Raw genomic sequence first — 26542 nt, forward strand, 5'->3', positions numbered from 1 at the left:
CCACTTCTGCTACAAACTCTCCACACACATCTGCCACACAAAAATATGAGATATAAACATGCAACATCCATATCCATCCATCCATATCCCTCATGGATGTTTCACCACAACACCTATTGATTTTGGCACTGGCCCCTAATTACAAGGGGGTTGTAATAGGGGGCAACACCAAAATAAAAATAAAAAATGTAACTCTTTTTATTTAAAGTTTGCATCATACATTTAGTACAGAACATGTATTTATCTTTAGGTTTCAGTTACAAACTGGAGCATAAAAATGAAAGAGAACACGTGGTATGCAGCAATCATTTTACATGTTTAACATTTCTTAACATATTTTGGTTCAGCATTGCTCAGAGTCAAGAGCAGCGTCAAAACTAAGACCAGGGAAAACCTGGTCTTAACATGGCGAAAAGAGGAGAAATGCAGGAACGCCTTCCTGCACATAAACAATCATTCCCTCAATGCAGGTACCCTTGCACTATGGTGCAAGGGTGCTTGCTTTGGCACTAGGCAGCTTAATTTAGCGCCACCGCTAGTAAAACGCTGGGATGTGCTGTATCTTTGTAAATACGGCTCATTCCTGCATCTTCTGAATGGTGGAACTTGGGGATACATTTTGTGCTTAACACCACGCTCCGCCATTCCCTTTTAAATTGCCCGTCAGTCCTCTACAGGCTGGTGACTCCGTGAGCTGACGGTTGTCACACTCGATATGAAAGTTGCACATGGTGTCTCCTTTGTACCCAAAGCACAGCTCTGGATATCACGCCGCTCCACAAAAAGCTTGCAGCACACACACATGATTGTTGTTGGCATGCAGAAATGGAGGCAGAGGTGCACGGGACTTTCGACATCTGAACAGGAAGCCAGCTGTCTCTGTTCACCACGGTGCTAGGAAGAGGCTGTAAAAAGCATATTTTTAAACTCTTTGCACAAACCCGAAAATGAATATAGAATACTGCCCAAAGATGCAGTGGAAATCTGATCATCTTCATTTTAATTGCTCTCTCTGTCTGATGCTTTGCTAGGAAGGACCACCCCTTCTTGTCTTCGCATAGCCAAAGGACAGCCAGCCCAAAGCAGAGTCTGAAATTCACTCAATGCTGGTGTGGCCAAAACCCACTCATAGGTCTCATCACTGCCCCTCTGCGGAAGACAATTGCCAGGACCAGTTCGTAAGCAATATTCACAGGGTTTTATGTCAAATACAAAAGTACCTTGGCGATACAGTGTTAGTCAATATCTTGCAATTGACATTGTGGTCAGGTCGATATTGTAAATCCAAACCATTCAAAGAGCACTTTCCTGTCTCTTATTATTAAGGGCCCAATGTTTTCATTTTTACCAGTAAATCAATCTGTTTTACTGTCTGCATTTCTCTTTAATAATGGAAAAAAATGCAAATTGGATCTCCTTTGGAGCCACTTGCCATGCTACTAATGATGGCTGGCAGCCCAGTCTGACAGAATGGCAAGTTGATAAAAGAAGATGAAATTTCCTGACAAAGCCTAACTAACAATAGATGGGGACATTTGCTGGTACTACACAGCTAAAGGTTCAGATAAGGTATGATTATATACGGACCATTATAGCAAGACACATTAATGGGCATCCGAGTGTGAGTGACCATTCATCTATTAGACGCACAGAAATATACTGTAACCAGACCCCTTTTTTTAATAACAGAACAAAAAAAGTCTAAATACCGATGGTGTGTATCAAAATACCGAAGGAAAATAATAGGTTCGATGAAAAACCATGCATACCACAAAACAAGGCGCCCAAGTTATAATTGGCATGCACCCACCATTGTCAAGCTGTATTATTAACCTAAATCTTTCCCTAGCTGTTTATATCACTTAAGTATTTTATTAAAATTGATCATTGTTTTATTCTTATCTCTAATTTGTTCCTTGCCTCTTTCCAGATTGTCTAAAATGGCGCACATGTCCATCCCTACTCTGGTTAAAATATCAAACTAAAGAGTACAAAAAAGTGATGGATGGAATACTTGAGTTAATTTCAGCCACTGGTAATTTACTCTGGTGTCAACCCAGTCCAGGGGGCTGGAAGCACAGTGTTTGAAAGTTCGCCACACACAAGGTAGCCAGAAAAATCAAAGTACCGCCCATATTAAAATAGAATAAAAGCTCTTATGGCACAAAGCAAGTGAACCAACCACTCCCCAAAAGAGCTCCCATGTGTCTTCTATCGAGGCATCTATCCATTCACCTTCCCGTCCACCCATTGATATCCATTATTTCATCTTTACATTCTCACATCTTTGCATTTTTTCATGCATCAGTCAATCTTTTCTCATTTCATCAATCCATCCACTCTGCCATTCACCAATCTATCAATCCACTCTGCCATCCATCCATCCATTCACCCTGCCATCAATCCATCATCCTTCCATCCCTTCTGTCATCCATCCATCCAAATTCCTACACACTGATTCGCCTATAGTAGACGATCAAGCATTTTAGTTAAGGTGCATATTCTTTAGTCCCTGAATTTGGCACCTGATTGCAAGAAACAGGCGCATTCCAAAGCAAACCTATGCATTCTAACTCATAAACTACACCAGTGCTTGCAGGTCCCATAATAACAACACACAACTGTCCCTTATTGATTTCCAAAAATCTAGGCTGCCAAAATATCAACCGTACTTAAATAACTGTATACAAACATTTCGGCCTGTATTTAATTCCTAAATCCAGCCAAACTCATTTCCCACATTTTTCAGGACTGGATGAAATTATCTATTCAGTTCGCGGTGCTAGCATACTTGGGGGCATGCGCGTTATAGTGAATTTGCACTGGTAGCAATAGGTTGGACATAGAATACATGGACTGTGTGGGATGAACCAAACATCTACACTCATATCAAGGAGAGGCACACATTACCATTACAATGTTGAATTCCAAAGGGGCTCAAAGGAACCTGTTGACAGTGACGACAAATTTCACCAGCCTTGTCATGGAAATATGTGCAGCTCCCTGTGTGTTTCCACACTTGTGTGAGTCTGTGGTGGTTGGAGAGAGCCCAGACAGCCACTATGAATTGCAGGAATTCCCTAAAGCATTCCTCTAGTTCTTTGTATCAGACTCACCTCTAAGATGGCAGATGGCCCTTCTGAAGTATAGAAATCCCTCCTCTTTCCTGCTCCCTTGTTCCCTGAAAATGCTATCCCCAACAGGTTGAGATGTAGTTAAGTGGGAAACTCTCTCTTCTTTCGTGCGCTTGCTTTGGATATCCATTGAAAAGGAGCTACCAACCTCACCCCAATTCCTGCTTACACGGCGAGACAAAGACTATGGCTGGACCAGGTTTCGGCTAATATGCAAACAGCAGGAATTGACAAAAGCTGGACCCAGAGCTGGACCTATGGCATACTCAAACTCTGTCTGCAAACTTGGTAAAGGTATGGGGTAGAAACCACCAGCCAGGGTGCAAAGATTCTTGACAACCAGTGGACACAGAGAAACTCTTCTCTACTCCACTGTTCTGATTGCTGACTGGCAACTCTCCTTTACCAGGTTGAGGAACAGAAACCTGGAAGTTCTGCAAAAGCTGTCTTTGGTCTTCTTTGAGGAAAGGACCTGACTGGCTCTTGAGGTGGGTGTTGAGTTACCATTGAAGGAAGGAGAGGCTACCTTGAAAGGGAGAAGTGGGAGTAGCCAAGGGAGGAAGAACAGAAGCAACTTGCTGCAGCTCAGAAAAGAACTGTTCTACCAGACATCAGGGATGAGGCTTAAAAACCCAGATACCCATGTAGCATGCCCCGAAACAGAAGTGCCTGTAATAGTTGGGCACACACAAAAAACGCAAAGAAGACTTCATGGCTGTAATGGTCTGCTGCATTTGACAGGCTTAGCAGAAGACACTAAATCATTATGGGAGGCTTAGCACTAAACTTAGATCACTCAAAGCAATCATCTGTTATATCAACCTCCACTTGGACAATCGCTGTGACCTGAAGCTGGCTATTTGCGGGGTTTGGGGTACAGGTTTGTGTTTGTGCCTGAGGATGATCCTCCAGTGAAGATTAACCCTGACCACAAATGGAGCAAAGGAGCTATTTAACCAGTGCCTACGCCACTCCACAAGGGCCTGTCTGTGCGCACCAGAGACAGCAGCAGTGTTGGCTTTGCTGGTGCAGAGTTAGTGAGGTCCCTCTTTGTGAGGGGTGTAGATGAAACACCACCAGGAGCAGCACAACCTCTGCCCCCGGCTTGCAAGAGCAGGTGCAGTCTACTTAGGACTGAGAAAACACAAAAAGTACAGTGCAAGCTAAAGACATTGTCAGTAGAACATTAATGATGGACATTTCACGGTGTAACTAAGCATTATCACTTGGGAGGGATAGTCAGGGAACCAAGAATGTTCACCAGAGCATTATCCACACTTGGCCTGTTTACGACTTCGGCGGTCCATGCACCGATGCCGTGGTCGTAAGAACACTGCAAAGGTTGCGGTGTTCAGACTGCCCTATTCTGAGTGGACTGCCATGCCAGCAGTCCCACCACGACGCATGGCTTGGCCATTGAGGAGGGCCACAGCAGATGACGCCATGGTGCAGCGCCTTTTGCACATCCGTGCTCTGTGTGCCATGTACCATGTAGTGCATGGCACATGGTTCACGCATGACAGTGCATGCAGAGGGTGACACAACATGTGCCCCCATGCACTACCCCCCAGGTGAAATCGCGTGGGGTCCCTGTTTGGGACCCCTTCCTTCATTTTCCGCCATTCTTTTCATGGTGGGGTTCCTGTACCATACAGAGGTGCTCAGTCTCCGCCATTACAGACAGCTCTACACTAATGGTAATGATTATATCACTAACTGTATACTATATTTGTGCCTTCTGAAATGTACGGACAGTACTGTGTTGTGTGTTAGAAGCTAAGTGCTCTTCTAAGTTAAAGCACTGGCTGGGCAATAAATGACTGACATAACATGTCTCATTGAGTTCTGAGTCTCTATCTCACACCACATGCCTGAGGAAGCCTGCAGTACTAAGCTTCAATACCCTGAGGGATAAATGGTAATGGGTGTACTTAGCATGAGTTATGTGGCTAATAGGAAGGTAAAGCCTCACAACATCAATGGTAAAAGGCACTCGCTGTAGTCAGAACACAATAACCACTGACTGCCTTGATGCTCCTGAAAAAGTTCCCACAATTTAACAGGCCTGATAATTATCATCCTAAAAATCTTTCTTCTTTCTCATTACAGTTCTTGCATACCCTTCCACTCAGCGTGCCCTGCACAAATCTGCTACCATTGGGTGTTACATGAGATGATCTGAGTTTGTCAGGTGAAAGGAAGGCCATAATAGCCTCAGGGTGTGTGAGATGGTTGAGCGAAAGTAAAGAAAGAATATAAACACTCATTAAAGCACTGAAGTGCTGACAACGGCATTTAAGACAATGGAGTGGCTCAGGGCAAGAATGGCTTATATAGGCCTTCTATCTCCAACATTCCAACACTTCTTTTTCTGTTTATTCCCTGGTGGACCGTGAAGCCTACTCAGGGACCGCAATATTTAAGATAATTAAATAATATTAACAGATTTATAAAGTGTGTATAAATTAAGAAGCAAAATGTAAAATCGAATATTTTAAAACGTTCTGTAAATGTGAAGGAATTTGAAATTGGAGGTTGAAAATTAAGTTAGTATCCCAGGTTGATTCGTTGTAGCAGTGCAAGTGCAAAAACAAAATATAGTACGGAGGATGAGTGGGATCAATTGAATTTAGAAAAGCTACAACCTTCCCATTAAAATTAAAATTCGATTTTTTTAAATATGTGTGAGAATTAAATAAAATATTTCATAATGTGTGTCTTTTTTGATGAATGTTTGTTTCTGTATTTTTTGTACATTGTTTTGCAGTTCAAATATTCAAAAATGCTTAGGTCAGATCCCTGGCTTCCCGTAATGACTCAGTGGGGGGTCCTCTGGTTCAAATAATGGTTAACTGAGGGTCCCTAGAAACCAAAAGATTAAGGACCATGATTTTAGAATATTATACCTTCAGTGAGAGGAATATTCTTATAGTATTCTATCCCTTTTGCCTCAGGCTTCACCAGTTGTTAAGGGCCCTCTCCCATTTTAAAGGCACTTGTTTGCTACTCAAGCCTATAACTCAGAGTCTAGGGCTTTAATGCGCGGTTATCAGTCACCTTTCTCTTTTCTCATTCCTTCATGTATATCTATATTGATTATATGATTATCTTCTCTACCTGCTCTGCGGGCCATGATTGCTGCCATCTCCAGTTTTGTGTCTTCATCATCTTTCTATATCTTCTAAAAGCTTTATTTTTTCTCTCTCCTCCAGATTCACATGCCTGAATTATTCCCCATCATCGGGATGGGAGTCCCCGGTACATAAATAAAATAATGTCCCATTAGACATATAGAGTAATAGGCCAAAGACCCCACAATAGTAACATATCCATGTCCTTTTCTAAAAAGGACCAAACTCTAGAGAAGAGCCAATCAGCTATCACCTCCTTCTAAAACCCTTCTGGAAGGAGCTCAAGTCCCTCAGATTTTCTACTGCACAATGTGCTAAGGGAGTCTCCTCTGAGCTCTGCTCAGTTTACTTCTCTTCTGGATTTCCAGTGTTTTCTTTTTTCATATTTACATCTTCTGATTGAAGTTCTTTGGATCTTCATGGCTGAGACACCTAAGAAAGGCCTTTTTAGGCCCTGTGGTTCCTGTGGTAAAAAGAGACTTCATGTGGATAATCAGCATAAAGATTGTCTCTACTGCCTTTACCCAGACCATTCTTCAAAGGACTGCAAGGTATGCCGTACCTTTTCCACTAAGACCCTCAAAGATCGGGAGGAACGCCTCTTAATTTGGCTGCTGAGGCTTAAAGATAAAGACCAACTGGAGTCTTCTGAGGAGAGTGAGGGTTCTTCCACATCCTCCAAATCCTCTCAGAAAAGACCAAGGGTAGCTTCTCCAGGCCTTTCATCGCAGCCTCCTCAAAAGAAGACACATAAAAAGTCTTCAGAGGTACATTCTAAGGCTCTACCATCGAAGGTGTCCTCTCAGGAAGATGTTCACACCTTTAAGAAGCCTTCTTCCACTCCGTCGACATCGTCGACGGTGGCTTCAGCGACGAGAAGATCTGCGTCTATGGCCTTATGTGTGACTTCGTCGACGACGACTGTCTCCACGTCTGTTGCGGCTTCTTCATTATCCACGTCGACAACGACGACTCCATCGTCAACGGCCGGTAGGTCTGTGTCGTCGGCAATAAAGATAAAGAAGACATCGTCGACGTGCTCGACCACGAAGACTGTTCCGTTGACGTCTACTCCATCGTCGACGAAATCTCCATCATCGACGACAGCGGTGTCGGCGACGGCTCCGTCGAAGGTACCTCCATCGGCAATGAAACCTGTCGACGTCTTACCGTCGATTGGCTCGTCGACGACGACTGATTCCAATTTAAAAAGTACATACGTACATCTGAAAATCACGAAGCGTACGTTGACGCCGGCCCTGACTTCTCCAAGTAGGGTCAAACCACTGCCTCCAGCATGCCTTCATGTAAAGTACCAAGATAGTTCAGATGAGGAGGACCAGGATCAGGAGGATCAGACAGCTTATCGGGAAGAATACCAGCCGCCTCCTCCTCCTATGGTTTGCCTACCAGCATCCTTGGTTTCAGACCTACAGTTCCTCATTACAGACTATAAACAGAGGTTTCCTACATCTCCTAAGTCTCAACCCCCAAAGGTGTCTCCACCACCAAGACCACGGCCTCCACCATTGAATTTACAGCCGGAGCCTGTCGTTTCACTGCCTCCTCCCTCTACTGATGATGAGGAGGAAGATCACATGAAGAGGGGGACTTCATGATTCCCAGTCTACCCATGATGATTGGGACTACTATGTCATTCCCTGTCCTGCTTCTCCGGTGCCTGCGCAGACTGACTCACCACCTGAAGACATCGGGGGATTTCATAACATAGATGAAAGAGCGGCGCAACGTTTTCAAATACCCATGACTTCACACCAACAAGATTGTTTCTTGTATGATTTTAAGGAGCCTTTCAAGAAATCGGTCAGTTCTATACCCATGATAGAATACATATGGGGTCAGGGTGTGAAGATTATGCATAACCCTTCCTCAGTGCCCCCAGTATTGCCTCGTCTGGATAAGAAATACAGAGCGCCTGATACTGATCCAGCTTGCTTGATAGGACATCCCAAACCAGACGTCTTAAGGCAGGCCACTCAAAGAAAATCAAAAAATCCTTCTGCCCCGCTAACCGCTCCTCCGGATAAGGAAGGCCGAAAACTTGATAACATCGGAAAGCGTTTTTCTTCAATGTCCGCGTTAACAGTTAGGGCGTCCAATGCCTTGGCACTGTTAGGACGTTATAACAGGCAGTTATGGGCAGATAGCTCCGTATCTGGCAGCCTTGCCAGAAGAATCAAAAGAAGAAGCAAAAAGATCTTGCTTGAAGGTGAACGCTCGGCAACGGAAATAATAGATCGCGCGATGGATATCGCATCTACTGGGTTTCGCTAACTGGCTGGCTCAGCAGTGTTACGATGCCAGGGTTGGTTGAAAGCAACTTCAATTCGACCTGAAATACAATCGAAAATTTTGGATATGCCCTATGATGGCCAGCTTCTTTTCGGGCCACATATTGATGAAGCTCTCCAAGGTATAAAAAAGGATACCGACCCGGCCAGGGCTTTGGGTACCCTACAATTCAAAAATCCATCCTTTCGTGGCTCAAGAGGAAGAGGGCAGTCCTCTTCTAGAGGTGATTACCAAATTCGGTCGTACTACTCTTCTGGTCAACAATATCGGCTACAGTACCAACAGCTTCAGCAGCAGCAATCGTCCTATACTAAATCCTCCTTTCGTGGCAAGGTACAACAGAAAGGCGCTGCTCGGCGACAATGACCTTTCGCTTCAACCAGTCTCCATTTAATCTCCACCCTCAACAGTTGGAGAAAGAATTTCCCATTTCCTGAAAAATTGGAAACAAATTACAATGGACCGTTGGGTTCTGCAATTGATTCAATTCGGTCATTCACTGGAGTTTACTCAAATTCCTCCCCGAACCCCTACCCGACCTATGCTTCACAAAAATCTACGTATTATACTCCAGGAGATTTCACTTATGCTCCCGAAGGGAGCTATAGAAAGTGTTCCTCTTTCTCAACGGGGGAAAGGATTTTACTCCTGTTTTTTCCTGATGCAGAAAAAGGAGAAAAAATGGAGACCAATTTTAGACCTAAGATCCCTCAACAAATTCTTGAAAAAGCAGTCGTTTCGTATGGTGACAATTCAGTAAGTTCTACAACTTCTCAATGCGGAGGACTACATGGTGTCTCTGGATCTTAAGGATGCTTATTTTCACATCCCTATTTACCGGAATCACAAGAAGTTCTTGAGGTTTGCAGTAGCGGGCAGACACTTCCAGTTCCGTGTCCTACCGTTCGGGCTCAAATCTGCACCACACATTTTTACAAAATGCCTATCTCCAGGGGCTGCATATCTCAGGCAACAACACCATCAGGTTTTTCCATATCTGGACGATAGAAGGCGCATCCAGGTCTTCTAACGCTTGTCTACAGCTTTTCGATCGATTGGGACTCACACTCAATCGGGACAAGTCTGTCCTCCTGCCTTCCCAGCGTATACATTTCCTAGGCGCTACTCTCGACACGACCCAGAGGAAGGTGTTTCCATCAAAAGAAAGAAAGGATCAGACTTCTTTCATTGGCTATTCTCATAAGTTCCAAGAGGTCTTTAACAGTTTGCCTTTTCAAGTCCCTGCTCGGGATGATGTCATCATGCATTCTACTGGTTCCAACTGTCGTCTCCGCATGCGCCCTCTTCCGATGGCGCTCTCAGCTCACTGGGTCCAATGCACAGGTTCATTCGACAATGTCATACGAATGACCCCTCAAATGGTCAAGGCTCTGAGGTGGTGGATTTGCCCTCAGAACCTTTCTCAAGGCTTGCCTTTCTTGCTCCCAGCTTCGTCGCATATCATCACACCAGATGCGTCACTGGAAGGTTGGGGAGCTTTCCGCCAAGAACTGCAGATAAGTGGGAAGTGGTCCCCCTTCGAGAGAAAATGTCATATAAATCTCCTCGAACTGCGAGCGGTCTTCCTCGCCCTCCAAGCTTTCCTACCAAGAATCTGGAATTCTCTAGTGCTTGTGCGTACGGACAATACCACGACGATGCACTATCTAAACAAACAGGGAGGGACTCGCTCGCTAACACTCTCTCACGAGTCGCAAAAAATCTGGAACTGGTTGATCCTTCTCAATATTTCCCTTCGAGCAGAGTACGTCCCAGGAACGGACAACGTTCTGGTCGATTCTCTGAGCAGGCAACAGGAAACGTGTCACGAGTGGGAATTGGATTAGTGGACTCTCAACAACATATTCTCACAATGGGGCACTCCTCTCATAGATCTATTCGCTACAAGGCAGTACACCAAATGCCAACACTTCACAAGCTGGCATCCCCAGAAGGGATCTCGAGGGAATGCATTTTCGATCACAACGTCTTTGCATACGCTTTTCCACCGTTTCCAATGATTCCCAGAGTTCTCAGGAAATTGAAAGCGGAGCCTTGCACACTCATTCTGATAGCCCCAGCTTGGCCACGACAGCATTGGTTCACAGAGCTTCACCTTCTCTCCCTGGAACCACCAATCCGGTTGAAACCGTTTCCTTCTCTCCTCACAATGAACCACCAGCAAGTCCAGCATCGGGATCCGGCATCTCTCAGGTTATTCGCTTGGCTTCTGAGTTCAAGGAATTTCAGAATCTAGACATTACGCCGGATTGTAGAGCTTTTCTGGCTTGGGCTCGAGCGGACAGTACTAACAAGACATACTCTTTAAAGTGGAAAAGGTTCTGCATTTGGTGCAAGTCACAGAAAATACACCCTTTTTCTTCTTCTCCAATACAAATATTGCCTTACCTTCTCCATTTGGCGAACTCAGGTCTTGCTCACGCTTTCATCAGGGTTCACTTGGCAGCAATATCCCGTTACAGAAGATCTTCTGCTGGCCCTTCTCTATAGTCTAACAGGTTGATCAAGCAGTTTCTGAAAGGCCTGTTCAGGACTTTTCCTCCTGTGAAGACTTTACCTCCCACTTGGCAACTCAACACAGTTCTGAAACATCCCTTTGAGCTGATACACAGAGCTGATCTTAAGTATCTCTCTTGGAAAATGGCGCTTCTTCTCGCCCTTACCTCAATGAGATGAGTAAGTGAGCTCCAGGCTTTTTCAATTCAAGACCCTTTCCTTCAATTCAAGCAAGACAGGGTGATATTACGAACAAACCCAAAGTTTGTGCCGAAGGTCCCGTCGAACTTCCATCTCAACCAGCCTGTAGTGTTACGTTCTTTCTTTCCAAATTCTCGCACTAGGGCCGAGAGAACTCTGCATTCTCTGGATCTTAAATGCTGCCTAAAGTTTTATATTGAGAAGACAAGGACCTTCCGCAAATCCAACCAACTCTTTGTGGCTTAGTCGACCTAGAAAAGGTCTTCCACTCACTAATCAAAGTATCTCTCGCTGGATCTCTTCAGCTATTACATTCTGTCACCAGCAAGTGGGGCAACCCCTTCATTCTAAAGTCTGGGCCCATTCCACTAGAGCGATGTCTACATCCATGGTGCTCTTCGCTGGTGTGCCTATCATAGACATTTGCAGAGCGGCAACTTGGAAGACGCTGCACACATTCACCAAGCATTACTGCTTGGATACAGAACTCATGAAGGATGCTGCAGTAGGGCAAGCAGTACTTCATCATCTATTTCGATAGAGGTGAGCCTTCTTTCCATCCCACCATCCTTTCTTGTATACGCACATTTCTCTATTGTATTTCTTAATGGTATCTTTGATTACAATTTGATACTTTCTATGTGTCACTTTGATATTTTATTATCTGGTGAATTTGTATATGCTGTACCATCCGAAATGTGCTTATCATTGCTTACTACTCTGATTCAGGCATGTGAATCTATGAAAGATACCCTAATACTAGATAAGAAATGCGTTACTTACCTGTAACTGCAGTTATCCAGTATTGGTATCTTTTATAGATCCACATGCAACCTTCCCACCTCCCCTGGGAGGGCTCATCCAATGTTCTCAGTAATACGCCTACTTGGCACGGTGCTTACGAAAATCTGAGGGACTGGAGCTCCTTCCAGGAGGGTTCTAGAGGGAGGTGATAGCTAATTGGCTCTTCTCTAGAGTTTGGTCCTTTTTACAAAAGGACATGGATATGTTACTAATGTGGGGCCTTTGGCCTATTACTCTATATGTCTAATGGGACATTACTTTATTTATGTACCGGGGACTCCCATCCCGACGACGGGGAATGATTCAGGCATGTGAATCTATGAAAGATACCAATACTGGATAACTGCAGTTACAGGTAAGTAACACATTTCTTCTCTGTGTGTCTCCCTGGTTCTTGATTTTTCACTTACTCTCCATTTTCTTTCCTCTTGTAAATATTTCAGTCTTTTCAAGGAGTTAGAATGTAAAAACATTTGACAAAAACAGAATCCAGCAGACAGCCTGCCAAAATCGCAACAGTGTATAAATAATAAATATCTCCCTACAAAAAAATATGCCTCTGTCTTATCTCACAAGTACTCACTTGTTCCAGGTATGTGGAATAGTAGTTTAACCCAGTACCAATATATGTGGCAAATTAGTTTGGCTGGATTAAGTCATTAAATACATGTCAAAAGGCTATGTTCATTTATGCAAGGAAGATCTGTGTAACAGCAAAGAGCTTTTTACAGTCTGTGTTTACATGTAGTCTGCTTCACAAAGTTTAGGGCCCTGGTAGGGCCTTGAGAGGGAAGAGAGGTCCTCACTGCGAAGGTAGTAAAGGATACGTCCTCCTTTGGACTTGGCGCTTTGTGGCAAAAGTTCCTTGAACTTTTTGCCTTCCTCCTAGACCTTTTTCTGATCTTATGTTGCCGACTTAGATGCTTTGGGCACTTTGCCACTGTTGATCAGTGTCAAAGTTCAAATGCTCCCTGTATAAAGTGTTATGGTAATTGGTTGTCTATAATCGGTATGTTTGCCTTACTAGTAAAGTCCCTAGTAAAGTGCACTATTTGTGCCAGGGCTGGTAATGCAAATGGTACTTGTGGGCCTGCAGCACTAATTGTGCCACCCACACAAGTAGCCCTAAAGAGAGAACTCAGGCCTGCCACTGCAGTGCCTGTGCGCAGTTTGCTAACTGCCATGTTGTCCTGACAAGTGCACCCACTTGCCGGGGCTTACCCTTCCCTTGTCATGCACACCTGACACCCCTATGGTAGGTCCAAGGTACCCCCTGGGCAGGGTGCAGTGCCTGTGAAAGGTAGGACATGTACTGAGGTGTGTACCATGTCCTAACAGTGAAATACTCTCCATTTCGTTTTTCACTGTTGCAAGGTCATCTTGCCCATAGGACAGAATGGGGAAGGCTGTGTAATATGTTTCCAGCCTATCTTCCCATAGGCTTAAGATGCAGAGGTGAAGTTTAGTGTGCCTGAACTCACAATTTAATAATACATCTTTTTGTGAAGGTGGTTTTTGCATTGTGTGTTTATAAACCACACTTTTAGAAGTGGCTGGTTTCTTTGTTCTAACAATTCTCGGTGTCTTTGTCTGGTTGTGGATTGACTGTCTGGATTTTAATGTGATAGGGTCTGGGAAATGTCTTGACCCAGGGGAGGAGTAGGAGACAGCAACAGACTGACCTGCATCTGGAGTGTAGGGGGAGGAGTAGCCCCTGGAGGTAAAGAGGCCTGGGCTGCTGCCATAAAAGAATGGCTCCACCTCCTGCTGAGTGACTGAGGAACCAGACCTCCACTAATCAAAGGAAGAAGGTGTCACTGGCAGGGAGACACCCAGAATGGGTTTGGACAGGGGTCAGTGCCGCCTGAACACATAGATTTCAAAGACATTTAAGGGTATAACTATGAGAGCTAAAACCCCTGAATGCTGGACTGATCAAGACTGAAAAGGATTGAAACTACTTTGTGGTCAAGAGAAACCTCTGCCAAGGAAGAACAGCTGAAGAGAAGGAATGACCCTTGCTGTGTGTTCTGGGGCTGGCCTACCGTTTGCAGATTTAACTAAGGAGAGGCTAAGGGACTTTGCAGTGTGCTGTGTTCCCCTGCGTGTCCCAAAGTAACTTGTCCCCAAGGGCCCATGGAGAGCTGGCTCCCTGTTGTGGAAACTCAGGAACATCAAAGTTTGCAAGTGTGTCTCAGCTGCGCTGTGTGCATGTGCTTTTTGCAGCCTAAGACCGTCGTAAGCATTGCCCCGGGACTGTGTGGCCCGAAACCCAACTGAGTCTCAGCGACGCTTTGTGCATGTGCATGTGCAGCCTGAGACTGCGTGGGGTCCGTGGTGCTGGTTGGAAAGTGCCCCACGACTGCAGTGCCCCCACAGCGTGAATCATCGTCCACTCTGCTGTGAAGTTGTTTGTGGCCCGAACCTTCATCGTAACGGAGGCTGCGGATCAGGATCACCGCCGCCGGCCCAAGCCGCTACATGCTGAAGGATTTCGTAAAGCTAAGGAAGTCGTGAGGTAATCGTGATCATTGTTCGCAAGAGGAATCTGCCCAAAGTCATCTGCAACGGAGAAGGCAGCGCCGTAACCTGGACGGCTACAGCGTCGCCTTGCATCGGAGCTGCGTCGTCATCGGGAAAGCCCAGCAGGACGTCCGACGAGCGGGGGGCGAGAGAGAGCGAGGTAGCGCATCCCCCAGGTAAGTCTTGGACTCCGGTCAGGAGACGCAAGCATGTGTGGCCAGGGGAGGCGCGCAGGAGGAGTACAGGTGTGCTCTCATCTCTCACCCCCTGCATTGCGTTAGACGTGCTGAGTCCTCGAGCGGCCCCGGACCTGCCCGGCAGTACTGGGGCCGCCCTCGGAAGTTCAGGACTATTGTCTGTGGTTGGGGCCTAGTGGTGCCCGTGCTAATCGCGTCGATTGCCTGGTATTATTCCTGCATTACGAACTGCCTTATTACTTGCATTAGGGATTGTATTATTCCTGCATTACGAACCGCCTGATTACGTGCATTAAGGAGTGTGTTATACTTGCATTACGAACTGCCTTATTATCTGCATTGAGGATTGAATTGTTCTCACGTTACAAACTGCCGTATTACTTGAATTAAGGAATGCGTTATACTTGCATTACGAACTGCCTTATGTGCATTGAGGATTGAATTATTCTCGGATTACGAACTGCCGTATTACTTGCATTAAGGAGTGCTTTATACTTGCCTTAAGAGTGCATTATACTTGTATTACAAACTGCCTTATTATGTGCATTGAGGATTTAATTATTCTCGCATTACAAACTGCCTTATTATGTGCATCGAGGATTGAATTATTCTTACATTACGAACTGCCTGATTACGTGCATCGAGGATTGCATTATTCTTGCATTATGACCTGCCTGATTACGTGCATTGAGGATTGCATTATTCTTGCATTACGAACTGCCTGATTACTTGCATTGATGGTTGCATTATTCTTGCATTATGAACTGCATTAGTCTAAGGATACGAACTGCATTATGAACTGCATAGCATTGCACTAGGACTGCATTTGAACATCGTGAACTGCTCCTTAATACCGCAAGAACCTACAAATGTTTGTTAGCCTAATAACCAGCAAAGTGAAATATTACGAATATGCATATGTTGGATTTTTATCATTTGGTCTTACCGTATTTTTCTTCTTGATAAAGATACCGCTATTTTCATACATCAGTGTGGTGTCCATTTGTGGTGTTATCACTGTGTCACCGGGAGTGTGGTTGCAAATACTTTATACATTGCCTTTAAGATAAGCCTGGCTGCTCGTGTCAAGCTATCAGGCGGTGAGCAGGGGTTATCAAAGAGGGTGTCCCTCCTTCCCCTGACTAGAAGCAAGGGTCCCTATTTGGCCTAAGGTAACTGACTCAGCCAACTAGAGATCCTCAGTTTCAACATCCTCCCTATGAATAATTGGTAATAATGATTAGGTATCCCTTCTAGAACCAGGATGGTTCCTAACAAAAGGATGAAGGGGGAGATAGAGGGAAACAAAGTGAAGGTGGGGGGTGTTGCCTGAGGAAGGACACCTCGTGAGGTCAAACAACCCTGCCCTAATATTTCCCCCCAATTGAAGGGTGTGAAGGGAGAGAGACCCATTTCTTATTAAAGCCCTCACTCACTCCAATAGTGACATGCTTCATCATTAGGCTCACACAAACTCAGAAAGGTCGGGCTGGGCTCAACCATATTTTCATAGAGCATTTAAGAAGATATTGTGTATGGGGGCGTAACGTTAAAGATAAAATTCCTCTCCCACTGCTAAGGTGTCCTCTATTGGTGGAGCGGGAGGGAAGGTTAGAAAATTACTAAAGTAGGGTGGGAGGATATTATGGCCCTATGACCCTAAACTAAACACCAACATGTTTCAGCCACTGCTATTGACCTATTTACAGTCCTGGGCTTTCATCAGCGTGGGATACGAAGAGGTTACTTCTCCCAAAGACGTGAGTGCAAAGTGGACATGCAATTTACATGTATCACACTATAGAGTTTTAAGGAATAAGACTAATACTTGCCGCTGCTTTCTTAGAGGAATTACCCCAAAATCAACAGGGCGCCAGCTCCCAACGGGAGGCTTTGAGGGGGAGGCCTTTAGTCTATCGTTCATCAAAGGTCCATCCCCGTATGAGACCTATTGTGTGCTCCGCTTCCCTGCTTGACGTTAAAAATGTGATGCTGGTAATTTCTCAAAATGACAGCCCGGTCTTAATTCCATTGTACAAAATTAATATTTTAGGAGGGTCGCAGATGAAAAAGTGTAGTTTTTCATTTATATATAAAAAATGTGTAAAAATAGCTTCTATCCCTCTGCCTGCTGACATCTATACCCAGGCTGTACCAACCTCCTTCTTTCTATGTCGTTGCCCAGGTTACTTGTGTTGTGAACAACTTCCAGAGTAGGCAGCCTGCCACAAAGAAGACACTGCCACCACCACCTGACAAGCTGGCCAGCGTGCCTGTGATGGTCCTTCCCTGTGTCCAGAGTCCACTTGAAAAGTTAAGTGTTGCTCAGGTAAGGGGTGGGCTGGGGGTCCACGACTTTTGACAAGGCATAGTAACTCGGCAAATGTAGCTTCCATCTTAGAAGTGAGGCATGACCTGATGAACCGGCAGCTGGGAGCACCAGACTCCTGGAACTGCCACTAGCTCCAGTGATGTATCTGTGGCCACGACTGCTGAAACAAATGGAGAGCAAAGAGAATGATGTGTACATATAAATATAAATTACATTTTTTACATAACATGTAGAATTGGGGACATTGATTCTTCCCAGGGTCATTCAGTTCTGTGAGATACAGAAACACAAGCAGCTGGGGAGACAGTATTTGATAAAAAAGCACCACTGAGTTTTAGGAAAGTTGATAAGTTGTTTTTAGAGCTCATGTTTTATGACTATCGGAATACAACTTGGTGACAGCAGCCCTCTTGGGCGTTACAGCCAGATGGCTACAAGCAAGAACTACAAATTGTGAAGAGTGTACATTGTGACCAAGTTAATCAATTTTCAATGACCATTCTCTGTAGCAGATTAAGTCTAGTTTTGGGAGGGCAGGGGCTTACGAGGTGGGTGTTTAGCATGTTTATTAATGTTGCAACAGGTGTAATCTTTTTCCATTTTTTTTGTCGTGGATGTGATTGTTGGATTACAAGAAGTTTCAGACTATGAGGTTTGGTGTTTGCACGATGAAACAATTTTCGACACAGGGGGCATATTTTACTAACCTTTCATGCAATGCCTGGCAACAAGGAAAGTTGCTGCGCTGTGTTGCGTTGCGTGTAAGGGAGAGAGCAGAAAGGATGTGGAGCATTTCAGCTCTCTCCTTGCACTGGCGCACTGTGTGCTGCCCAGTTCCAATGCAGGTACCCTTCCATCTTAGTGCAAAGAGGCCTGCATTACAGTTAGGATTGTTTTTATGCAGGATGGGACACCTTTCTGCACAAAAACAATTTGTAAAACATTTTGTTTTTTTCATGTGTGTGGCAGATTGCAAAGCATGTGGAATAAGGAAATTAGAAGGAGAAATAAAGATATTTCTCCTTATTACTTCTCACTGGGGAAGATGCAGGATTTTGAGGCATTCCACGGTTTACAAGCTTCAGTAAATCCAGGAATGTGCAAAAATCTTTATGTGGATGCATGGGTATTCCTATGCATCCACCCATGGATATCTGCATATTTACAGATCTACTAATGCTAGTAAACCTAGGAATGCGCCCAAATGCTACACCTTCCCGAAGTGAGGCGTAACAGAAAGAAATATCTTTATTTCTCCTCATCATTTGCTCTTTCCATTCTGCAGCAAACATATAAAGAGTAAAATGTTCTAAGTATTGTTTTGTGTCCCTTCCTGCAAAAAACGATTCTGCCTGTAACGCTGGCTCCCTTGTACTCCGGTGCAAAGGGGTCTGTGTTGGTGCTAGGCAGCTCACAGTGTGCCAGCGCAAGGACAGAGCAGAATTGCTCCATATCTTTGTAAATATGGTGCATTTCTGCTGTTTCCCTTTCACGCAGCACAACAACTTTGCTTGCTGCCCTATTTGCATGAAAGATCAGTAAATACGCCCTAGGTATTTTTAGACCAGGCAGTGTTCGTGCATACTGGTTTTACAGTGCGAATTCCTGTAAACACGATGTAGTTCCTATTTCAATCATTAGATGGCAGCATGATGCAAAATATGTGAAACTGAAATCATCTTACGCAAAAAATCAATTTTTACAGGTTGGTAAGTAACCTTTTCCATTGGCCAACCGATTCTAATCTGCTGACAATTTTAATAATATTGATGTTGTTCGTGCATTTTAAGGGGCATTTGCGTGTGTTGCAAAGGGGGCTGGAGGGCAGGAGTTCCATCTGTATTTCTCTGCACTTGAAGCTTGCATCTCTGTTCATGTGGATGTCGTCTTACAGTCTGAAGCGGTTTGGTGTATTTGTTATATCATCCGGTAGGTAGATGGTTCTTGTGCACGAGTCCTGGTCCTGTTTCTGAACTAGCTCTCTGTATCATCTTGGGGAATCACAGTGACTCCATATCTCAGATCCTCCTGTACTGTACTGTATATGCAAGCCTTGTGTGCTGATATAAAACAATACAGAAATGTTACACTCTGTGATGTGCGAAATACACCTGGGAACACTTGCTTGTGTTTGTGTGCTTGATTCCAGAGTCAAGATGCATGACGCAGGGCTCGCTCTCTCGCGGTACGTGTGTTTCTAGTCTACCTGTAATGGAACAGTCCATGTGTTCCATTGGATCCATGTATTCTTCTCAGGGAGTGTAAGTCACGCTCTTGATCGGGGATCAAGGAACTGGGGAACATTATCAGGTGCAGCCTTCCCATGGAGCCACACTTGTGTAAGACCCACCACCGAGCAGTTGGCTTCACAGCGCCCATAAACTCATCACAGTGGCGGTCTCCAGGAACGGGTTGTGGCAGTGGTCCTGCTGCGAATCCTGGTGTTGGGATGAGAATGTCCGCTGCAGGATACATGGGCATGTACCCCTTCCAGAGTGCCTGGTTGCCTGTAAAATTAGCATCCTCGCTCTAATGTGGGCCTGGCGGCATGCTAATCTAGCTTGTGCACTAAATCCTCGATCTGTGCTTGATAATGCAAAGCCCAGAACCTGGACAATATGTTATTGTGTCTGTTTGTTGACAGTTAAGTTCAGAGCCCTGACCCCCACACTTTTTCCCTGAGAAGCCTGTGACTTCTTGACCTCCCTAGCCTGGGAGTCAAATGCAGAAAGGGGTTACCTGGTTTCGTTTGCAGAGCCTACTAGGATGGACCCAAGGACGTAAGTGGTAAACACCTCAACCTCCACAGTTGGGGTGCAGTAGCCCCTGTCTGCCCTGTGGCCTCCAAACAGGATTAGATTCATAAATTACTTTTCAGGTTCACAAAACACAAAAGGCCTAATTCAAATGTTGGTTGGAAAGCCTCCGACCGTCGGCGGGAGGCTATCCAACTGATATTGTAGGTTTAAAGTCCGACCACCATATTATAAGGATGGGTGTTGCAGTTTAAACCAGCTGGGGAATCCGACTCGGTTATGACAGGCTCAACCAGTCGGAAAAACCTCATATACCTTAAGGATGGAGTTTTCACCGTTGGGATTAGGATGGCACTTTCTGACAGTAGTTCCATGTCGGCCTTTCTGACTTGGAACAGCTGTTGAAAAATGTCTTTGGGGGCACCTAGCAGGGCCCCCCTTCCCCCCTGGCCCTCTACATGTGGCCCTGGAGGCACCTATCGTGGTTTCCTTCACATCCTGCACCGTGTGGCAGGCACTCTAAGGTGCCTGCCACATGGTGAAAGCATGTTTAAAAACTTCAGTTTTTCAATGGGAGCTTGTGCTGCGGGCGGTTTTGGCCCACCGCACAAGCTCCAATTGAAAAATAGAAGTCTGCGACCGCACCATGTGCATTCCACAGCGATGTGACCGACCGACATTCGCAATAAGGGCTAAAGTTCATATATATTGCTCTAAAAACTGCTTCAAACTTATAATCTTAGTCATCAACACTCTCTCATGCCCATAGTTGCATCACCTGACTCCCACCAACTACCTCAGAGCAGAAATATTATCTCCACTAGGTGCAGGGATGGGACACACATGCTTTCTTGCATTATTAAGAAAGAGAGAGAAGGTGAACACAATTGCAGTTCAATGTGAAAATATATTTGCCAATTCATAGATTCCAAATGTAGACTGTCAAAATCATAGCCTTGTACGAGCACTTCTCTACAAAATGTTTGATCAGCATTTAATGCCTAGCCCCGGTCAAACTCACTTCAAACCATTTTTGGGCTGAGCTAAATAACTATATTAAATTCAAGTCTTTGCGTATTTGGTTCAAATGCTTGATATTGGGATTAGGTACAGGTCAGACATTTTGATGGGAGATATTTACTTAAAGCGGAGATCATGGTAGTCTATAATTTGGAGTCCATGTTTTTGGAAAGGATTTTTTTTGCCGACTACATTTTATTATGCTGCCCACAATGATGTGGTGGTGCCCAAGGTCCAGGGTATGTATCCACATGAAATAGTTCACAATAAATATTTTTCAGTGGGAATAATTAAGGTAGTTAATGATTATTCTCAAAATATGACACAGATATGGCACTCAAGACCAATATTGGGCACTGCAGAATGCTAACATGAACAGGAGATCTCATGTTTAGAGATATTTTAACTTGCTGGTGGATTTAACATGACAAACACACATCTAAAAGTGTTTCTTCTTTCCCCCTTTCTTCTCCTGGCCTGATGCCTCTCCATTCCAGAATCACAGAGCTGCGTTCCCGAATGTCACCTGACCCCGGTTTGTGCATCTTCCCTGCGACCCCGGATGTCCTCATCCCTTCACGGTCGGTCATTAGTGAAGTCTAAGCAACAGAGGTCTACGGACAGCCAGCGCCTCCTCGGCTTCTCACGTCCAGTGCCAATGCGGTTGAATGGGCTGTGTGTGTTTTTACTTCTGGCCTCCACTTGGTTTGGCTTCGGTTTATGAGTGGTTTTATAAGGCCACGTTTTGTGCGCATGCTCAGTAACGGTGTGTGGGTGCGGTCACGGTGGGAGGGATTGGGATTGTTGCCCAACAATACTTGTAATAAAATAATTCAATAATAATTTTTGTTTTTTCTTATTTTTATGTGACTAGTTTTGTTGTCTGAGAGGGGCAGCGGAAGAAAAGGGCATCAGCTTATGCAGTCAAATTCAATCAGTACAGCAAGAAGAGCATCAGTGCAAGTTTCCCTCACACAAAAAACAGGTGTAGGACTAATAGTGTAAGCTTCCCTCATACCAAGAACAGGTGCACAAAAGCAGCAGCAATGCAAGCCTCCTCCACACACTCAGAACAGGGACATACAAGTATAAAAAGTGTAAGCTTCTCTCAGAAATAAAACAAAAGCAGCACAGTATGCAGCAACGAAAGCTTTACTCGTCTACCCAAAACAGGCACAAGAATGGTTCCCTCACACAGAGAACAAATACATCACAGACAGCAACAGTAAATTCCTTACCAAAACAGCCAGAATAGGCACAACACAGATAGAAGCAGTGTGCACAGAACAGGTGCTGGACAGACAGCACCAATGTAAGCTGCCTTTACATTTAGTACAAAGCAAACAGAGCACTCACCCCCAGTCACAGATCTGCGTTGAATCAATCATTGTTCTTTATCTCACTTCGCCACCCCAGTTCAGACCCAGCCATATGAAAATCAGTCTTGACCCTGTCCCTCATGGGAACAGTCCAGGCCGAACTGCCAAGCCAGGTCTTCCCTAGACCGGAAACAAGCATCCTGGGACCGATTTCAGGGTAACACCCCTCATCAGCCAGGCTAGCTTTAATCCAGTGGCAAAGTGAGCAAGGGACCCACGTCTGGGGATACCCTGCCAACTTAGGACAGACAAAGCAAAACAAGGAGATGATGGCTGGAGCACTGAAACTTTTCAGACACTCCCCTCCAGTCACAGATCTGGGTTGAATCCATCATTGTTCTTTAGCTCACTTCGCCACCCCAGTTCAGACCCAGCCTCATAGGAAAAGTCCAGCCCGAACTGCCAAGTCAGGTCTTCCCTGGACCGGAAACAAGCCTCCTGGGACCAGTTTCGGGGTAACACCCCTCATCAGTCAGGCTAGCTTGAATCCAGTGGCATCCTTAGAATGGGCAGTGTTGGGTGTCAGGTTCACTCACATTTAGAAATGGCACATCACAGGCAACAACAGTCTAAGCTACACACACATACACACACACATACAACTGCATCCCAAGCTTCCCTCTCACACAAGACGCAAGGTATATGCTGCATCTACTGTAGGCAGGGAATGTGGTAAGAATTTAGTAAAGTTTTCTACATGGGGTTAATGGAGTTTACTGTTCTGGGCAAAGACTGGGCTACTTCAGATATTCTGAGAGCAGGCACAGATGCTACATTTTGCCACACAGAAAATTAACCTTGTATGGTATTAGACAGGCTTTACTCAGGCAATTAACAGACACAACTATTGTCTGGTACACAACTTCTATTTAAAGTAGTTATTTAGGAGCTGGCATCAGCTCGCCTGGTAGTGGATTGAATGCTGTATTGACAGATCCCACTCTGCCTGGTGAGGATTTTTGTGCCATAAGTGAATCTGATGGTATTGTAGATACACTAAAGATACAGCTAAATGGCAAGTAGGGGTGGCCAGAACTCACAAAGTTTCACTCCGCAAGTTACATAAAAACCATGTGTCAATGGGCTGAATTTGGCCAGAACTCCCTGTTAAAGAATAATGCGGAGTGGCCACAATTCCGCCAATTTCGCAGGCAGAACAGAACATTCCACCCACCCCTAATCCCAAGCAGCCACCATTCTTTGCCTCCTTGGCACTCATTTTTTTACATTTCACAGCCAAACCGTTTCGCAACCAAACTCCAAAACGGGAATTTGTTTGTGAAATACAAAAAAAAATCAAAGCCCAGTTACATGGTGTTTTGTCCTTGTGTGTCAAGGGAATTGTTTTTTCCTGCCCGGGACCACCATGCCTTGCCTGGCAGTCCCAGGCAGGACATCCAGTGACGGTCACACTAACCTAAATTGGATGGATCTATGATGACTGTGACCCACTGGTCCTTTGGTAGGTGAATTGCTGGGTTAAGCATTTCTGAAGGCAAAAGTGGCTAAGGCTCTAGCAGCAAAACTCTGCAGTTTCCCCACTCCAAATGCTCAGCAGCCGCCAACCTATAAATGACAGCCAGAATATGTAGGGCCTGATTTCCAAACAGCCTTTTGTAGTATATAAAGTAATACTTCTGTAGTACTACTCACATATTATAAAATGTTCACTAACCTACATACGGGAACCTCCGCCACTTCTATCTTTTCTGTATGGAGATCTACGTACACGGACGTATTTGGTACTTAATGTGGGAGGGATGAATGTGAGTAGCTGGAAAATGGGGAATACTTAGTCCTAAATGGGTAGGGGTTTTCTGAGGGCTGAGAAGGGGTTTAGGGAGGGACTTGCAAAAGTGTAAGACCATTGTTATTCACAAACTATATTTCTAAATCTACTACAGCCAAAAAGTTCAGACTCTATATCATGGGTACTCACAAACTTTCGGGGGCCAAATTTACAGTGTGGTTTGTGTCCGAGGGCTGCACCGGTGGGGGCAGAGTCAGTGGGGGAGGGGGCAGGTCTAGAGCAACAAAAAAAACTGTGACCATGAGGTTGAACACAGGTCCCTGCTGCGGACGCCTTCGTCCACTGAGCCACCAGACCCGACATACACACATCTCTCTCTCTCTCTCTCTCTCTCTCTCTCTCTCTCTCTCTCTCTCTCTCTCTCTCTCTCTCTCTCTCTCTCTCTCTCTCTCTCTCTCTCTCTCTCTCCCTCTCTCAACCTCGCTCTCCCTCTCTCAACCTCTCTCTCCCTCCATCTCTCCCTATTTCTCCCTCCCTCCATCTCTCCCTATTTCTCCCTCTATCTCACTCAGACTCTCTCACTCCCTCTCTCTCACTCCCTGATTCCCTCTGTCTCACTCCCTCACTCTCTGTCTCCGTCTCTCTCTCTCTGTCTCCCTCTCTCTCTCTCTGTCTCACTCTCTCTCTGTCTCCCTCTCTCTCCTTCCCTCTCTCTCTCTCCTTCCCTCTCCCTCACTTTGTCTCCCTCACTCTGTCGCTCTCCTCACTCTGTCGCCCTCCTCCCTCTGTCACCCTCCTCCCTCCCTCCCTCTGTCTGTCACCCTCCTCCCTCGCTCCTCCCTCTGTCCGTCACCCTCCTCCCTCCCTCTGTCTGTCACCCTCTGTCTCCCTCCCTCGCCCTTTCTCTGTCTCCCTCCCTCGCGCTTTCTCTGTCTCCCTCCCTCTCTCACTCTTTGTCTCCCTCACTCTGCCTTTCTCTGTCTCCCTCCCTCTACCTCTCTTTGTCTCCCTCTGTCTGTCTCCCTTTCTCTGTCTCCCTCTCCCTCTCTTTGTCTCCCTCTGTCTGTCTCCCTTTCTCTGTCTCCCTCCCTCTCCCTCTCTTTGTCTCCCTCTGTCTGTCTCCCTTTTTCTGTATCCCTCTCTCTGCCTCCCTTTCCCTCCCTCCTTCGCTCTCCCTCTGTCTGCCTCCCTTTCCCTCCCTCCTTTCCTTCCCTCCCTCGCTCTCCCTCTGTCTCCCTTTCCCTCCCTCCTTTCCTTCCCTCCCTCCTTTCCTTCCCTCCCTCGCTCTCCCTCCCTCACCCTCCCTTTCCCTCCCTCCCTCGCTCTCCCTCCCTCCCTCGCTCTCCCTCCCTCCCTCCTTTTCTTCATTTCCTTCCCTCCCTTGCTCTCCCTCTGTCTGACTCCCTTTCCCTCCCTCCCCCGCTCTCCCTCCCTTTCCCTCCCTCGCTCTCCCTCCCCCGCCTTTTCCCTCCCTCCCTCGCTCTCTCTCTGTCTGCCTCCCTTTCCCTCCCTCCCTCACTCTCCCTCGCTCTCCCTCCCTTTCCCTCCCTCGCTCTCCCTCCGCTCCCTTTCCCTCCCTCCCTGTCTCCCTCCCTCCACCTCCCTCCCTCGCTCTACCTCTGTCTGCCTCCCTCCCTCGCTCTCCCTCTGTCTGCCTCCCTTTCCCTCTCTCCCTCGCTCTCCCTCCCTTTCCCTCCCTTTATCTGTGCCTGCCTGCCTTTCCCTCCCTCCCTCGCTCTCCCTCCCTCTCCCTCCCTTTCCCTCCCTCCCTCGCTCTCCCTCCCTCCCTCGCTCTCCCTCCCTCCCTGTCCCTCCTCTTCACTCCCTCCCTCGCTCTCCCTCCCTTTCCCTCCCTCCCTCTGTCTCCCTCCCTCTACCTCCCTCTGTCACCCTCTTCATCTCACCCTGCCTGTGTGTGCCCGGGCTGTGACAGCTTCCTGGCACACACACACCGCCGCACCCGAGCACTTCACAGGTCTTTAAAAGACCATTTGTATGCTAATGAGGCTTTTTTTGTATTTCACCTCTTAGCGCCCCTGCAGCTGCACTCTGTCTATCACTGGAATGCCCGCCCCCCGCAGAGCAGCAGAGTCTCTCAGAGTTGCGGTGGGCAGTGTTTGCTGACACTTTCATTTTTTTTTTTTTAAAACACGAGTAAATTGTCTGCAAGGTCCGCGGGTCGCCAGGCCCACAGGCCGTACTATGAGTACACGTGCTCTATATTAAGTGTACTCCAGCTCAGTAAACAATTACAAAACAGTCTTTTTTTCGCCTACGATTTTTAATAGGACATTCATGAAAATTTCTTAACAGTAACTTTTCATTTGCAAATTCTGTCTTGGGTGCCTCTACCCCCTGGACCAAGGGGTGGTGACATTTAAATCAGCACTCAGGTGTACATCTACACTCAGAAAGGGTGGATAGCAAAAAAGTGTAAACGTACACTTCAGTGGCAGGCTAACTTTATGCATGAATACATCTACAC

General features: G+C 45.9%; 1 protein-coding gene across 3 annotated transcripts in view; it reads left to right on the forward strand.

The window, feature by feature from the left end:
• Positions 1–21771, forward strand: part of PLPPR2 (phospholipid phosphatase related 2) — a 120266-nt gene extending 98495 nt beyond the window's left edge. For 2 of the 3 annotated variants that reach the window (XM_078684178.1, XM_078684176.1), the window contains 2 exons: positions 17006–17133; positions 21426–21771. In XM_078684178.1, the coding sequence (XP_078540304.1) occupies positions 17006–17133; positions 21426–21531 (234 nt within the window). In that variant the 3' untranslated portion in view covers positions 21532–21771. Of the gene's footprint in view, positions 1–17005; positions 17150–21425 lie in introns of all 3 variants that reach the window. The other variant, XM_078684177.1, reaches the window with a different exon arrangement.
• The last annotated feature ends 4771 nt before the right edge of the window (positions 21772–26542 follow it).

Source organism: Lissotriton helveticus, chromosome 1_1, assembly GCF_964261635.1.
Source record: "Lissotriton helveticus chromosome 1_1, aLisHel1.1, whole genome shotgun sequence".
NCBI classification, from domain to species: domain Eukaryota; kingdom Metazoa; phylum Chordata; class Amphibia; order Caudata; family Salamandridae; genus Lissotriton; species Lissotriton helveticus.